The sequence below is a fragment of the Pelodiscus sinensis genome, chromosome 1 (assembly GCF_049634645.1).
Source record: "Pelodiscus sinensis isolate JC-2024 chromosome 1, ASM4963464v1, whole genome shotgun sequence".
In the NCBI taxonomy this organism is placed as follows: domain Eukaryota; kingdom Metazoa; phylum Chordata; order Testudines; family Trionychidae; genus Pelodiscus; species Pelodiscus sinensis.
In genome coordinates this window covers 150,824,740-150,839,480 of record NC_134711.1, presented here as the reverse complement: position 1 = coordinate 150,839,480, position 14,741 = coordinate 150,824,740, and the positions used below count along the sequence as shown (strand labels likewise).

Genomic DNA, 14,741 nt, shown 5'->3' with positions numbered 1-14,741 from the left:
CACTACAACCTATAATCAACATAATTATGTTGCTCTGGGATGTGAATAAACTACCCTCCCCAAGCGACATAAGTTATACTGACATGAGCTTGTGTGCCTGGCACTATGTTGGCAGGAGAACTTCTCCTGATGATGTAGTTTCTGCCACTCATGGAGGTGGATACTTTCTATTCCAGTTCTAGTTCTCTTGTCAATATAGAGCAGCTGTGGCCCACATGCAGCTCTCCCCCACCTCCCCCCCCCCGGGTCAGTGCGGCTCGCAAAGATGCCCCCGTGCACCTGAGAATGGCCTTCTGCCTCCCCTGTGCTCGCTGGGGCAAGGGAGCCATCCGGCGCTCCCATATGGCGGCAGCTGGTGGGAGCCTGCGGAGGCCAAAAAGCATAGAAACGTCTCATGCTTCTTAAAGGAGCAGGCCTTTTTTTTGCTCTACAACTCTGCCCCGGCTCTTCGCACTGGATCCACTAATATCTTGACTCTTCATCCAGAATGGGTTGGCCACCCCCGGTATACAGCGTCTTTATCAATGAGCTGCAGCAGTGCAGCTATATTGGTACAGCAGTGCTGTATATATATTACTGGTCTTAGGTGAAGAATAGAAGGTGGTGAAAGAATGGGTAAAGGATACAAATGAGAAAGATCAGGATCCACTAACACATTTTAAGGAAATCATGATCCTACCCATGGAGATCAGTAAGAAAGCAGAGTTCAATAATAGGAAGGTGAGATATCTGGATCAGGACACATTGCACTGGTTGGATGCAAGTTCAACTATTTTCAACTTTACAGTTGAGTAAACATAGCTTTCATGTTTTTAAAGGCATTTATGAATGCTAGTACTAGGAAATTCTGCAATGAAGGAGCTACTGCAAAGATCTGAATCCATTTTGTTTCACTTATTTATTCTGAGCATGCCTTTGGAGAGAGGAGCAAAAGGGAATGGGGCACAGAGTCATGGGAACCCCGTGTTCTCTCACCTGTGTAGAAAAATTCTTCTCTCTCTGCTGCTGCAGCACATAATGCTTCTGTACTAGAAGTACTAGCAGAGCGATGAAAAGAAAAAAGAAAAGTACACGAGCGTCCAGGTTCTGATCTTGACTACACCATTATCAATCCAAAGTAAATTGACTGAAGTTACTCTGGATTTAAATCAGTTTAATGGGAGATCAGCATCTGGCCCAACATACAGATGGCTTGTTAGCACCAGCCAACTTTCCTTGTACACTTAAGTTTCTTACATGTGACATTAACCTCTAACAAGGCTCATTACTGAGGTTCTCCTATTGAATGCAGACTTGGCCCAAGAAAAAACAATTTTTGCGGGTGTGTGGCATAGTAGGCTGAGGCGATTTGATCTATACTTACAGGTAGAGCCACAATTTTTGCTCCTTGTGCTGCTGCTTGTTTTACCAGTCCACATGCTTTATTCAGATTATCTGATTTGACAGCAGATACATGATGTTGGATTAGCGCCAGACGGAAGTCTAAAGACAGAGAAGACAAATAACCAGCATAGCTAAAACTTCTAAATTAGTGTTTTTTAAAATAAATTGAATAAGTATTAAAATTTGCACTTGTCCTGATGTACTTAATTACTTCACAAACTACTTCCAAATAAGTGCCTGAAGGATCCTGCAGCCACCTCTGGAGAGACCACTTTACCGAGAGTAGTGATAGCCAGCCCTTCCACTAGGTAGGAGCTGCACACCACAAGACTTCAGTCAGTTTAACACCCTTAAACTGAAATGTTAATTCAAAGTGGACAAGCCTATAAAAAAAACCCCACTAAATACTGGATTGCAAAATCCTGTATAAGGAATGGGGAGGTTTTTATGTATACAAGGTCAAAAGTGACAGTTTAATAGTGTTTGAAGTGTTCCTGCCGCCATGTCTGTCCCAGGATATGAGAAGCAGGGTGGGTGAGGTACTACCTTTTATTGGACCAACTTCTGCTGGCAAAAAAGATACAAAATTTCAAGCTCCATAGAGCTCTTTTTCAGGCAAATTACACATATGGCAAGAAGTCATTCAAAATGAACTGGGCAATTGTTTCTTGTAACATGCGCGATGCCTTTTATGTTTAACAATCTGTTTCACCTTGTATTTAAGCTGTGACGTTGAGTACCTTTCCCAGATCAGAAGAAAAACTAAGTGGACCGTAACAGGTTGGCTGCCTCTCTCACTAACAGAAATCGATCCAATAAAAGATATGACTTCACCCACCTTGTCTCTTTCAGTTTAACAGTGGTCAGATGCCAGTCCTAATGGTGCTTTTCTTGTCTTTTCTATTTCACAACTGGTCTCTTCTGAATCTGCTTCTTTCCTCCTACCTTCTCTGCTTAAGAATTACCTTATTGGAACTTATAAGACAGTGATACTGAATGCATATTTTGGGCTAAACACAAAGTCTTATATAATATTAATGGCTTATTTTCTTCTCATCCATAACAGACCTAGCAAAATTACTGTTAGATGCATCTCCGCATTACAGATGACACATGGTTATCCCCTATCAAGACAAAAGATTGACTCAGGAGTTACACAGTAATGTTAGTGTATGCAGTGGGAAAGCAGAACTGTGCTTGTTTGAATTTCTACTAGAAGAAACCTTTCAGGGTCCTCTGAATTATGTCAGCTAGACAGGGATTCTCAATCTTTTTCTTTCTGAGGCCCACCCCAATACGCTATTAAAATTCCACTGCCTACCTGTGCTACAAGTACTGTTTTTCTGCATATAAAAGGAAGGGCCAGAATTAGGAGGTAGCAAGCAGGGCAGTTCCCCAGTGCCCCATGCCACAGGGGGTCCTGCAAAGTTAAGTTGCTCAGTCTTCGGCTTCCACCTTGGGTAATGGAGCTCATGGTGGCAGGGCTTCAGCTTTCTGCCATGGTCCCCACTGAGTCTAATAATGCCAGTCCTGCTTGGTGGCCCCCTGAAAACTGCTTGTGGCTACCCAGAGATCTTCAGATCCCTGGTTGAGAGCTGCTAGGCGAGCAGATTTCACTGTGGGTTTTTTTCTAGCCCACCAGAAACTCTACAAAGCCAGTGCAGCAACTGTCTACGCTACCACGGCATAGCTGCAGCTGTGCTGACTGTAACATACCTTCAAAGACCTTCTTCCAACTTTAGTTACTAATAAAGTAAGCCACATTCCTAAAATGCTAAAGGTCAAGTAAACAATAAAATCCTCACTATGCTACAGTTCACAATGGAGATGGCTTTAATATTTGGTTTATTGAGTAAATAAAACTTCACTGAAAATTTAGACGGACACCAAAGCTTTCAACTTCATCAACTTTAACAATTGTCAAAAGTGTGTGGTGTTCTGAAGTCCTTCCTCTGAAAATTCAGGAGAATCATTTTAGAAAATGTACTTGCCGAAATAAAAACTTTATACCTCAACAATCTCAATTATTCAGACAGACCAGAGAGTGAGAGAGAGGGTGCACATGCAAACAGTACAGAAATTGAATAGCCTAACATGGTCTTATGAAAGACCAAAGCTAAATAAATTTGAGACAAAGTGTTTGAAAACACATATTCAGAACTACCAATATATATCACAATAACATTCTATTATTCTCCCACTAAGTGCAGGATGCACAAGCCTGCTTAATCATGTGTGTCTTTAATATTTCATAAAGGAACAGCCTGTGAAATGGGTTGAAGGGTTAAAATCATCAACATCTAACACACCTGGTCAGATCTGGCAGCATCCAAACACACCATATAACAAGAACTAGGCATGAAAAGAAGAGAACAGATACAGTAAATTACAGACTCAAATGAGCCACTTTCCCCCCTCCCAGTACATAACTGAATATGGTGTGCTAGGGGTTTGGAGAAGAAAAAGAAAGTAGCAAAACCAGAAGGCTTAGGGGACAGGTGCTGGATCAGGAAGCCATGCGGGGAGGGGGGGGGGGAGGAGGAGATGGCAGGGCAGCAGGTGTGGGGGGATGCTGTGAATAGCAGAAAGCCAGGGGCACCCACTGGAGAAGAAAGAGGCTAGGGGTAGTAAGAAGAGGGAGGAAAATGTTATGGTGGAAGGAGGAAGCCAGGAGCCCCATAGAGGGAGAAAGAGGTTGTGGGAAGCAGACAGAGGGGAAAGGTGCTATGGGGGAAAAGAAGCCAGGGGCCTCACAGAGGTGTGTGTGTGTGTGGGGGGGGGGAAGATGGGAGGGCAGCAAGTGGGGAGGGGAGGAATGGAGATGCTGTGAAAAGCAGGAAGCCAGGGGCCCCATAGGAATGGGGAGAAGCGGGTGGGGGGGGGGGCAGCAGCCAGAAGGGGAGGTGCAAATATGGGGCAAAGGAAGACAGGAACCTATCGGGGGGCAGCAGACAGACGGGAGCGGTGGTGTGGGCGGGAAGGAAGGCAGAGGCCTATGGGGGGCAGGAGGAGGTTGGGGGCAGAAGGGGGAGATGGAGGAAGGCAGAGGCCTATGGGGGGCAGGAGAAGGTTGGGGGGCAGAAGGGGGAGATGGAAGAAGGCAGAGGCCTATGGGGGGCAGGAGGAGGTTGGAGGGCAGAAGGGGGAGATGGAGGAAGGCAGAGGCCTATGGGGGCAGGAGGAGGTTGGGGGGCAGAGGGGGGAGATGGAGGAAGGCAGAGGCCTATGGGGGGCAGGAGGAGGTTGGGGGGGAGATGGAGGAAGGCAGAGGCCTGTGGGGGGCAGGAGGAGGTTGGGGGCAGAAGGGGGAGATGGAGGAAGGCAGAGGCCTATGGGGGGCAGGAGGAGGTTGGGGGGCAGAAGGGGGAGATGGAGGAAGGCAGAGGCCTATGGGGGCAGGAGGAGGTTGGGGGGCAGAGGGGGGAGATGGAGGAAGGCAGAGGCCTATGGGGGGCAGGAGGAGGTTGGGGGGGAGATGGAGGAAGGCAGAGGCCTGTGGGGGGCAGGAGGAGGTTGGGGGCAGAAGGGGGAGATGGAGGAAGGCAGAGGCCTATGGGGGGCAGGAGGAGGTTGGGGGCAGAAGGGGGAGATGGAGGAAGGCAGAGGCCTATGGGGGCAGGAGGAGGTTGGGGGGCAGAGGGGGGAGATGGAGGAAGGCAGAGGCCTATGGGGGGCAGGAGGAGGTTGGGGGGGAGATGGAGGAAGGCAGAGGCCTGTGGGGGGCAGGAGGAGGTTGGGGGCAGAAGGGGGAGATGGAGGAAGGCAGAGGCCTATGGGGGCAGGAGGAGGTTGGGGGGCAGAGGGGGGAGATGGAGGAAGGCAGAGGCCTATGGGGGGCAGGAGGAGGTTGGGGGGGAGATGGAGGAAGGCAGAGGCCTGTGGGGGGCAGGAGGAGGTTGGGGGCAGAAGGGGGAGATGGAGGAAGGCAGAGGCCTATGGGGGGCAGGAGGAGGTTGGGGGCAGAAGGGGGAGATGGAGGAAGGCAGAGGCCTATGGGGGCAGGAGGAGGTTGGGGGGCAGAGGGGGGAGATGGAGGAAGGCAGAGGCCTATGGGGGGCAGGAGGAGGTTGGGGGGGAGATGGAGGAAGGCAGAGGCCTGTGGGGGGCAGGAGGAGGTTGGGGGCAGAAGGGGGAGATGGAGGAAGGCAGAGGCCTATGGGGGCAGGAGGAGGTTGGGGGCAGAAGGGGGAGATGGAGGAAGGCAGAGGCCTATGGGGGCAGGAGGAGGTTGGGGGGCAGAGGGGGGAGATGGAGGAAGGCAGAGGCCTATGGGGGGCAGGAGGAGGTTGGGGGGGAGATGGAGGAAGGCAGAGGCCTGTGGGGGGCAGGAGGAGGTTGGGGGAAGAAGGGGGAGATGGAGGAAGGCAGAGGCCTATGGGGGGCAGGAGGAGGTTGGGGGCAGAAGGGGGAGATGGAGGAAGGCAGAGGCCTATGGGGGCAGGAGGAGGTTGGGGGGCAGAGGGGGGAGATGGAGGAAGGCAGAGGCCTATGGGGGGCAGGAGGAGGTTGGGGGGGAGATGGAGGAAGGCAGAGGCCTGTGGGGGGCAGGAGGAGGTTGGGGGCAGAAGGGGGAGATGGAGGAAGGCAGAGGCCTATGGGGGCAGGAGGAGGTTGGGGGCAGAAGGGGGAGATGGAGGAAGGCAGAGGCCTATGGGGGGCAGGAGGAGGTTGGGGGGCAGAAGGGGGAGATGGAGGAAGGCAGAGGCCTATGGGGGGCAGGAGGAGGTTGGGGGGCAGAAGGGGGAGATGGAGGAAGGCAGAGGCCTATGGGGGGCAGGAGGAGGTTGGGGGGGAGATGGAGGAAGGCAGAGGCCTATGGGGGGCAGGAGGAGGTTGGGGGGGGGAGATGGAGGAAGGCAGAGGCCTATGGGGGGCAGGAGGAGGTTGGGGGGGAGATGGAGGAAGGCAGAGGCCTATGGGGGACAGGAGGAGGTTGGGGGCAGGAGGGGGAGATGGAGGAAGGCAGAGGCCTATGGGGGGCAGGAGGAGGTTGGGGGCAGGAGGGGGAGATGGAGGAAGGCAGAGGCCTATGGGGGGCAGGAGGAGGTTGGGGGCAGAAGGGGGAGATGGAGGAAGGCAGAGGCCTATGGGGGGCAGGAGGAGGTTGGGGGCAGAGGGGGGAGATGGAGGAAGGCAGAGGCCTATGGGGGGCAGGAAGAGGTTGGGGGGCAGGAGGGGGAGATGGAGGAAGGCAGAGGCCTATGGGGGGCAGGAGGAGGTTGGGGGGCAGAAGGGGGAGATGGAGGAAGGCAGAGGCCTATGGGGGGCAGGAGGAGGTTGGGGGCAGGAGGGGGAGATGGAGGAAGGCAGAGGCCTATGGGGGCAGGAGGAGGTTGGGGGCAGGAGGGGGAGATGGAGGAAGGCAGAGGCCTATGGGGGGCAGGAGGAGGTTGGGGGGCAGAAGGGGGAGATGGAGGAAGGCAGAGGCCTATGGGGGGCAGGAGGAGGTTGGGGGGGGGAGATGGAGGAAGGCAGAGGCCTATGGGGGGCAGGAGGAGGTTGGGGGGGGGAGATGGAGGAAGGCAGAGGCCTATGGGGGGCAGGAGGAGGTTGGGGGGCAGAAGGGGGAGATGGAGGAAGGCAGAGGCCTATGGGGGGCAGGAGGAGGTTGGGGGGCAGAAGGGGGAGATGGAGGAAGGCAGAGGCCTATGGGGGGCAGGAGGAGGTTGGGGGGCAGAAGGGGGAGATGGAGGAAGGCAGAGGCCTATGGGGGGCAGGAGGAGGTTGGGGGCAGAGGGGGGAGATGGAGGAAGGCAGAGGCCTATGGGGGGCAGGAAGAGGTTGGGGGCAGAAGGGGGAGATGGAGGAAGGCAGAGGCCTATGGGGGGCAGGAGGAGGTTGGGGGCAGAAGGGGAGATGGAGGAAGGCAGAGGCCTATGGGGGGCAGGAGGAGGTTGGGGGCAGAGGGGGGAGATGGAGGAAGGCAGAGGCCTATGGGGGGCAGGAGGAGGTTGGGGGGCAGAGGGGGGAGATGGAGGAAGGCAGAGGCCTATGGGGGGCAGGAGGAGGTTGGGGGGCAGAAGGGGGAGATGGAGGAAGGCAGAGGCCTATGGGGGGCAGGAGGAGGTTGGGGGGCAGAAGGGGGAGATGGAGGAAGGCAGAGGCCTATGGGGGGCAGGAGGAGGTTGGGGGGCAGAAGGGGGAGATGGAGGAAGGCAGAGGCCTATGGGGGGCAGGAGGAGGTTGGGGGCAGAAGGGGGAGATGGAGGAAGGCAGAGGCCTATGGGGGGCAGGAGGAGGTTGGGGGCAGAGGGGGGAGATGGAGGAAGGCAGAGGCCTATGGGGGGCAGGAAGAGGTTGGGGGGCAGAGGGGGGAGATGGAGGAAGGCAGAGGCCTATGGGGGGCAGGAGGAGGTTGGGGGCAGAAGGGGGAGATGGAGGAAGGCAGAGGCCTATGGGGGGCAGGAGGAGGTTGGGGGCAGAAGGGGGAGATGGAGGAAGGCAGAGGCCTATGGGGGGCAGGAGGAGGTTGGGGGCAGAAGGGGGAGATGGAGGAAGGCAGAGGCCTATGGGGGGCAGGAGGAGGTTGGGGGCAGAGGGGGGAGATGGAGGAAGGCAGAGGCCTATGGGGGGCAGGAAGAGGTTGGGGGGCAGAGGGGGGAGATGGAGGAAGGCAGAGGCCTATGGGGGGCAGGAGGAGGTTGGGGGGCAGAAGGGGGAGATGGAGGAAGGCAGAGGCCTATGGGGGGCAGGAGGAGGTTGGGGGCAGGAGGGGGAGATGGAGGAAGGCAGAGGCCTATGGGGGCAGGAGGAGGTTGGGGGCAGGAGGGGGAGATGGAGGAAGGCAGAGGCCTATGGGGGGCAGGAGGAGGTTGGGGGGCAGAAGGGGGAGATGGAGGAAGGCAGAGGCCTATGGGGGGCAGGAGGAGGTTGGGGGGGGGAGATGGAGGAAGGCAGAGGCCTATGGGGGGCAGGAGGAGGTTGGGGGGGGGGAGATGGAGGAAGGCAGAGGCCTATGGGGGGCAGGAGGAGGTTGGGGGGCAGAAGGGGGAGATGGAGGAAGGCAGAGGCCTATGGGGGGCAGGAGGAGGTTGGGGGGCAGAAGGGGGAGATGGAGGAAGGCAGAGGCCTATGGGGGGCAGGAGGAGGTTGGGGGGCAGAAGGGGGAGATGGAGGAAGGCAGAGGCCTATGGGGGGCAGGAGGAGGTTGGGGGGCAGAAGGGGGAGATGGAGGAAGGCAGAGGCCTATGGGGGGCAGGAGGAGGTTGGGGGCAGAGGGGGGAGATGGAGGAAGGCAGAGGCCTATGGGGGGCAGGAAGAGGTTGGGGGCAGAAGGGGGAGATGGAGGAAGGCAGAGGCCTATGGGGGGCAGGAGGAGGTTGGGGGCAGAAGGGGAGATGGAGGAAGGCAGAGGCCTATGGGGGGCAGGAGGAGGTTGGGGGCAGAGGGGGGAGATGGAGGAAGGCAGAGGCCTATGGGGGGCAGGAGGAGGTTGGGGGGCAGAAGGGGGAGATGGAGGAAGGCAGAGGCCTATGGGGGGCAGGAGGAGGTTGGGGGGCAGAAGGGGGAGATGGAGGAAGGCAGAGGCCTATGGGGGGCAGGAGGAGGTTGGGGGGCAGAAGGGGGAGATGGAGGAAGGCAGAGGCCTATGGGGGGCAGGAGGAGGTTGGGGGCAGAAGGGGGAGATGGAGGAAGGCAGAGGCCTATGGGGGGCAGGAGGAGGTTGGGGGCAGAGGGGGGAGATGGAGGAAGGCAGAGGCCTATGGGGGGCAGGAAGAGGTTGGGGGGCAGAGGGGGGAGATGGAGGAAGGCAGAGGCCTATGGGGGGCAGGAGGAGGTTGGGGGCAGAAGGGGGAGATGGAGGAAGGCAGAGGCCTATGGGGGGCAGGAGGAGGTTGGGGGGCAGAAGGGGGAGATGGAGGAAGGCAGAGGCCTATGGGGGGCAGGAGGAGGTTGGGGGCAGAAGGGGGAGATGGAGGAAGGCAGAGGCCTATGGGGGGCAGGAGGAGGTTGGGGGGCAGAAGGGGGAGATGGAGGAAGGCAGAGGCCTATGGGGGGCAGGAGGAGGTTGGGGGCAGAGGGGGGAGATGGAGGAAGGCAGAGGCCTATGGGGGGCAGGAAGAGGTTGGGGGGCAGAGGGGGGAGATGGAGGAAGGCAGAGGCCTATGGGGGGCAGGAGGAGGTTGGGGGCAGAAGGGGGAGATGGAGGAAGGCAGAGGCCTATGGGGGGCAGGAGGAGGTTGGGGGGCAGAGGGGGGAGATGGAGGAAGGCAGAGGCCTATGGGGGGCAGGAGGAGGTTGGGGGGCAGAAGGGGGAGATGGAGGAAGGCAGAGGCCTATGGGGGGCAGGAGGAGGTTGGGGGCAGAGGGGGGAGATGGAGGAAGGCAGAGGCCTATGGGGGGCAGGAAGAGGTTGGGGGGCAGAGGGGGGAGATGGAGGAAGGCAGAGGCCTATGGGGGGCAGGAGGAGGTTGGGGGCAGAAGGGGGAGATGGAGGAAGGCAGAGGCCTATGGGGGGCAGGAGGAGGTTGGGGGCAGAAGGGGGAGATGGAGGAAGGCAGAGGCCTATGGGGGGCAGGAGGAGGTTGGGGGCAGAAGGGGGAGATGGAGGAAGGCAGAGGCCTATGGGGGGCAGGAAGAGGTTGGGGGGCAGAGGGGGGAGATGGAGGAAGGCAGAGGCCTATGGGGGGCAGGAGGAGGTTGGGGGCAGAAGGGGGAGATGGAGGAAGGCAGAGGCCTATGGGGGGCAGGAGGAGGTTGGGGGGCAGAAGGGGGAGATGGAGGAAGGCAGAGGCCTATGGGGGGCAGGAGGAGGTTGGGGGGCAGAAGGGGGAGATGGAGGAAGGCAGAGGCCTATGGGGGGCAGGAGGAGGTTGGGGGCAGGAGGGGGAGATGGAGGAAGGCAGAGGCCTATGGGGGCAGGAGGAGGTTGGGGGCAGGAGGGGGAGATGGAGGAAGGCAGAGGCCTATGGGGGGCAGGAGGAGGTTGGGGGGCAGAAGGGGGAGATGGAGGAAGGCAGAGGCCTATGGGGGGCAGGAGGAGGTTGGGGGCAGAGGGGGGAGATGGAGGAAGGCAGAGGCCTATGGGGGGCAGGAAGAGGTTGGGGGGCAGAGGGGGGAGATGGAGGAAGGCAGAGGCCTATGGGGGGCAGGAGGAGGTTGGGGGCAGAAGGGGGAGATGGAGGAAGGCAGAGGCCTATGGGGGGCAGGAGGAGGTTGGGGGCAGAAGGGGGAGATGGAGGAAGGCAGAGGCCTATGGGGGGCAGGAGGAGGTTGGGGGCAGAAGGGGGAGATGGAGGAAGGCAGAGGCCTATGGGGGGCAGGAAGAGGTTGGGGGGCAGAGGGGGGAGATGGAGGAAGGCAGAGGCCTATGGGGGGCAGGAGGAGGTTGGGGGCAGAAGGGGGAGATGGAGGAAGGCAGAGGCCTATGGGGGGCAGGAGGAGGTTGGGGGGCAGAAGGGGGAGATGGAGGAAGGCAGAGGCCTATGGGGGGCAGGAGGAGGTTGGGGGGCAGAAGGGGGAGATGGAGGAAGGCAGAGGCCTATGGGGGGCAGGAGGAGGTTGGGGGGCAGAAGGGGGAGATGGAGGAAGGCAGAGGCCTATGGGGGGCAGGAAGAGGTTGGGGGCAGAAGGGGGAGATGGAGGAAGGCAGAGGCCTATGGGGGGCAGGAGGAGGTTGGGGGCAGAAGGGGAGATGGAGGAAGGCAGAGGCCTATGGGGGGCAGGAGGAGGTTGGGGGCAGAGGGGGGAGATGGAGGAAGGCAGAGGCCTATGGGGGGCAGGAGGAGGTTGGGGGGCAGAAGGGGGAGATGGAGGAAGGCAGAGGCCTATGGGGGGCAGGAGGAGGTTGGGGGGCAGAAGGGGGAGATGGAGGAAGGCAGAGGCCTATGGGGGGCAGGAGGAGGTTGGGGGGCAGAAGGGGGAGATGGAGGAAGGCAGAGGCCTATGGGGGGCAGGAGGAGGTTGGGGGCAGAAGGGGGAGATGGAGGAAGGCAGAGGCCTATGGGGGGCAGGAGGAGGTTGGGGGCAGAGGGGGGAGATGGAGGAAGGCAGAGGCCTATGGGGGGCAGGAAGAGGTTGGGGGGCAGAGGGGGGAGATGGAGGAAGGCAGAGGCCTATGGGGGGCAGGAGGAGGTTGGGGGCAGAAGGGGGAGATGGAGGAAGGCAGAGGCCTATGGGGGGCAGGAGGAGGTTGGGGGGCAGAAGGGGGAGATGGAGGAAGGCAGAGGCCTATGGGGGGCAGGAGGAGGTTGGGGGCAGAAGGGGGAGATGGAGGAAGGCAGAGGCCTATGGGGGGCAGGAGGAGGTTGGGGGGCAGAAGGGGGAGATGGAGGAAGGCAGAGGCCTATGGGGGGCAGGAGGAGGTTGGGGGCAGAGGGGGGAGATGGAGGAAGGCAGAGGCCTATGGGGGGCAGGAAGAGGTTGGGGGGCAGAGGGGGGAGATGGAGGAAGGCAGAGGCCTATGGGGGGCAGGAGGAGGTTGGGGGCAGGAGGGGGAGATGGAGGAAGGCAGAGGCCTATGGGGGCAGGAGGAGGTTGGGGGCAGGAGGGGGAGATGGAGGAAGGCAGAGGCCTATGGGGGGCAGGAGGAGGTTGGGGGGCAGAAGGGGGAGATGGAGGAAGGCAGAGGCCTATGGGGGGCAGGAGGAGGTTGGGGGCAGAGGGGGGAGATGGAGGAAGGCAGAGGCCTATGGGGGGCAGGAAGAGGTTGGGGGGCAGAGGGGGGAGATGGAGGAAGGCAGAGGCCTATGGGGGGCAGGAGGAGGTTGGGGGCAGAAGGGGGAGATGGAGGAAGGCAGAGGCCTATGGGGGGCAGGAGGAGGTTGGGGGCAGAAGGGGGAGATGGAGGAAGGCAGAGGCCTATGGGGGGCAGGAGGAGGTTGGGGGCAGAAGGGGGAGATGGAGGAAGGCAGAGGCCTATGGGGGGCAGGAAGAGGTTGGGGGGCAGAGGGGGGAGATGGAGGAAGGCAGAGGCCTATGGGGGGCAGGAGGAGGTTGGGGGCAGAAGGGGGAGATGGAGGAAGGCAGAGGCCTATGGGGGGCAGGAGGAGGTTGGGGGGCAGAAGGGGGAGATGGAGGAAGGCAGAGGCCTATGGGGGGCAGGAGGAGGTTGGGGGGCAGAAGGGGGAGATGGAGGAAGGCAGAGGCCTATGGGGGGCAGGAGGAGGTTGGGGGGCAGAAGGGGGAGATGGAGGAAGGCAGAGGCCTATTGGGGCCCCCTCCCTCATCAGAGTGGACGCTGCTCTTGGAGACGCCCCCCGCGCAGGCGCAGCGTGGTGCGGTGCACTCGGCCCCGGGGCAGTCACTCACTGGCCATGGCTCCTCGCGCCGGCAGCATCGCAGCCCCAGGCCAGCTCGGCCGCAGCTTATAATCACGGCAGGGCAGAGCGCGGCGCATGCGCAATCGAGGAGCCCGCCCATGGGGCTGCTGGGAGATGTAGTTCTGTTGAGCCAAGGGGCGCTCTGGAGCGGCCAGTGGTTGCTGGCGAAGAAGAGGGGAGTGAAGTTGCTATATTCTGCGCGCATTATTCTGTTGGGGAATTAGTGTAGGGCAGGGCGCTTCTGAGTGCAGCCATATCCCTCCCTCAGGGCAAGGACAGCAGCAATATGCTCTCCCGCCCTCCCCCCGACCTCCTGGAGGTTTCACATCCCTAGCCTACAGTCTGCCCAGTCTCAACTTGAAATATGAAACAGACCACATGGGAACTAGCCGTAGAAGTGGCACAGTGGAGTAACAAACAAATTAAAACTTCAGCTAGATCGTAAAGAGCCATCCCAGCCCTTACAGGGGAAGGGGAATTAGTGGGACTTTAAGGCAGAGAGAGAAAGAGAGATTAAGTGGTTAGCTCAAAACCTTATGCCAATGCAGCATGAAGAGCCACAGATGGGAAAACTAAAACCAAAAAAAGGGCCTAGGCCACCATAGGGGAGTCCACATGATGACCTCTTTGATATTTAAAACAGCATTTTAAAGTGTGCATTACATTCTTCTATAATATATATTTATTTTGTGATTAAAACAAGAATGCACCCAAACTACTAATCATCATTTTCTTGTCCTTCATCTTTAAAATAGACCAATGTGGCAGATGAGGAGCTGAGAAAATAGCTCATAGGCCAAAGTCACCTCACACATTCTAGCCGTATATTTTGGCCTCTGAGATCTCTGATATGATAGTGTACTGCGAAGTTAGGTTTGTACCAGCTGTGCACCAACAGCACTAGCATGCTTAAAGCCTATTCAGTAGAGATTATATATAACCAACTTCTGGTGAACAGGTTATCATAAACATCAACCTAATCCCATTCATCCTTTACAAAGGAGGCCTTCCTCTACACAGTTTTTTTTTTTAAAAAGAACTAGTCCTACAGGCTGCCAACAGGACTACTTTTGGTAGTCCTTAAGACCCAGAATTCTATCTTGCATGACTCATGCGCCTGTACCCTCATTTCCTTATTTTCCATTCTTAAGTATTTTTTCCCCATTTGGCTGCCAAGGTTCCAATTATAGCAAACAATTCAAAGGGTGGTGTCTATTACCTAACATTTCTCTAATGAACAAACTATTAGTGTGAAACAGAGGAATATACAGAGGACTGCCGTATTTGTAAGCTTGACCTACCCGGATGAAGAAGTGTTCAACACCCTTATTCTAGGTATTTAGACACACACGAGTTAGTTTGCATGAATAATATTTCATGTAAAATAACTCCCATGATTATCACGTTCTATAAAAACTACAAGCCTACTAAAAATGCATTTGAAGAGGGGCATATGCATAATGCAGTATGTTAAAGTACAAAATGCCTTAAATTTGTTAACTTACAGATGGTGTAAATGGAAGAGATGTTTGATTCTCATCCTAGTGACAATTATTCAGCCCACAAAAGCATCCCATAATTTAGCACAGTTGGCAATCCAGTGTGAAAAAGAGATGGTGCCATAGCTCAGACTTAAATATTGGGAAAGACAGCCTCAGTAGAGAGAAGTGGGAGGCTTGGAGGCATGAGAAACCAGCTCATTAGGAAAACTCCTAAAAAAACCACTAAAATAATCAAATAGAAGTTAAAATTTTGTAATATTGCAATGACTGAAAAAACCTGAAAACAATCTTTTAAAAGTTGAACTCACAAGGTCTGAAGACTTGTGGGGGGGAGAAAGGGGGAAGGGAGGGGAGAGGGTACTGTTTTACCCAACCGCACAAATTAGTACACAGCAGGTATCTTTCAAAGGGCAAATTCTCTATGAAACTGAATAGAATCTCTATACTAAAGAGGGAAGTTAATGTGTGTCTCAGTACTTGAAAAATACATTTTAAACCATAATCGGTAAGTATCAATGCTATTTAGAAGCAGGTTACAGTCTAGAATGGTGTATGCTCATATCAAACTAAACTGAAAAAGCAGCAAACTTATTAA

At 56.9% G+C, this 14,741-nt stretch overlaps 1 protein-coding gene across 1 annotated transcript in view; it reads right to left on the bottom strand.

Annotated features, from left to right (window-relative positions):
• NIT2 (nitrilase family member 2) overlaps positions 1-12,770 on the bottom strand; it is a 28,875-nt gene extending 16,105 nt beyond the window's left edge. The window contains exons 1-2 of the mRNA XM_006130687.4: positions 12,634-12,770; positions 1,364-1,482 (exon numbers count right to left, since the gene is read on the bottom strand). Coding sequence (XP_006130749.2) covers positions 1,364-1,482; positions 12,634-12,721 — 207 coding nt within the window. The 5' untranslated portion in view covers positions 12,722-12,770. The remainder of the gene's footprint in view (positions 1-1,363; positions 1,483-12,633) is intronic.
• Between the last annotated feature and the right edge of the window lie 1,971 nt (positions 12,771-14,741).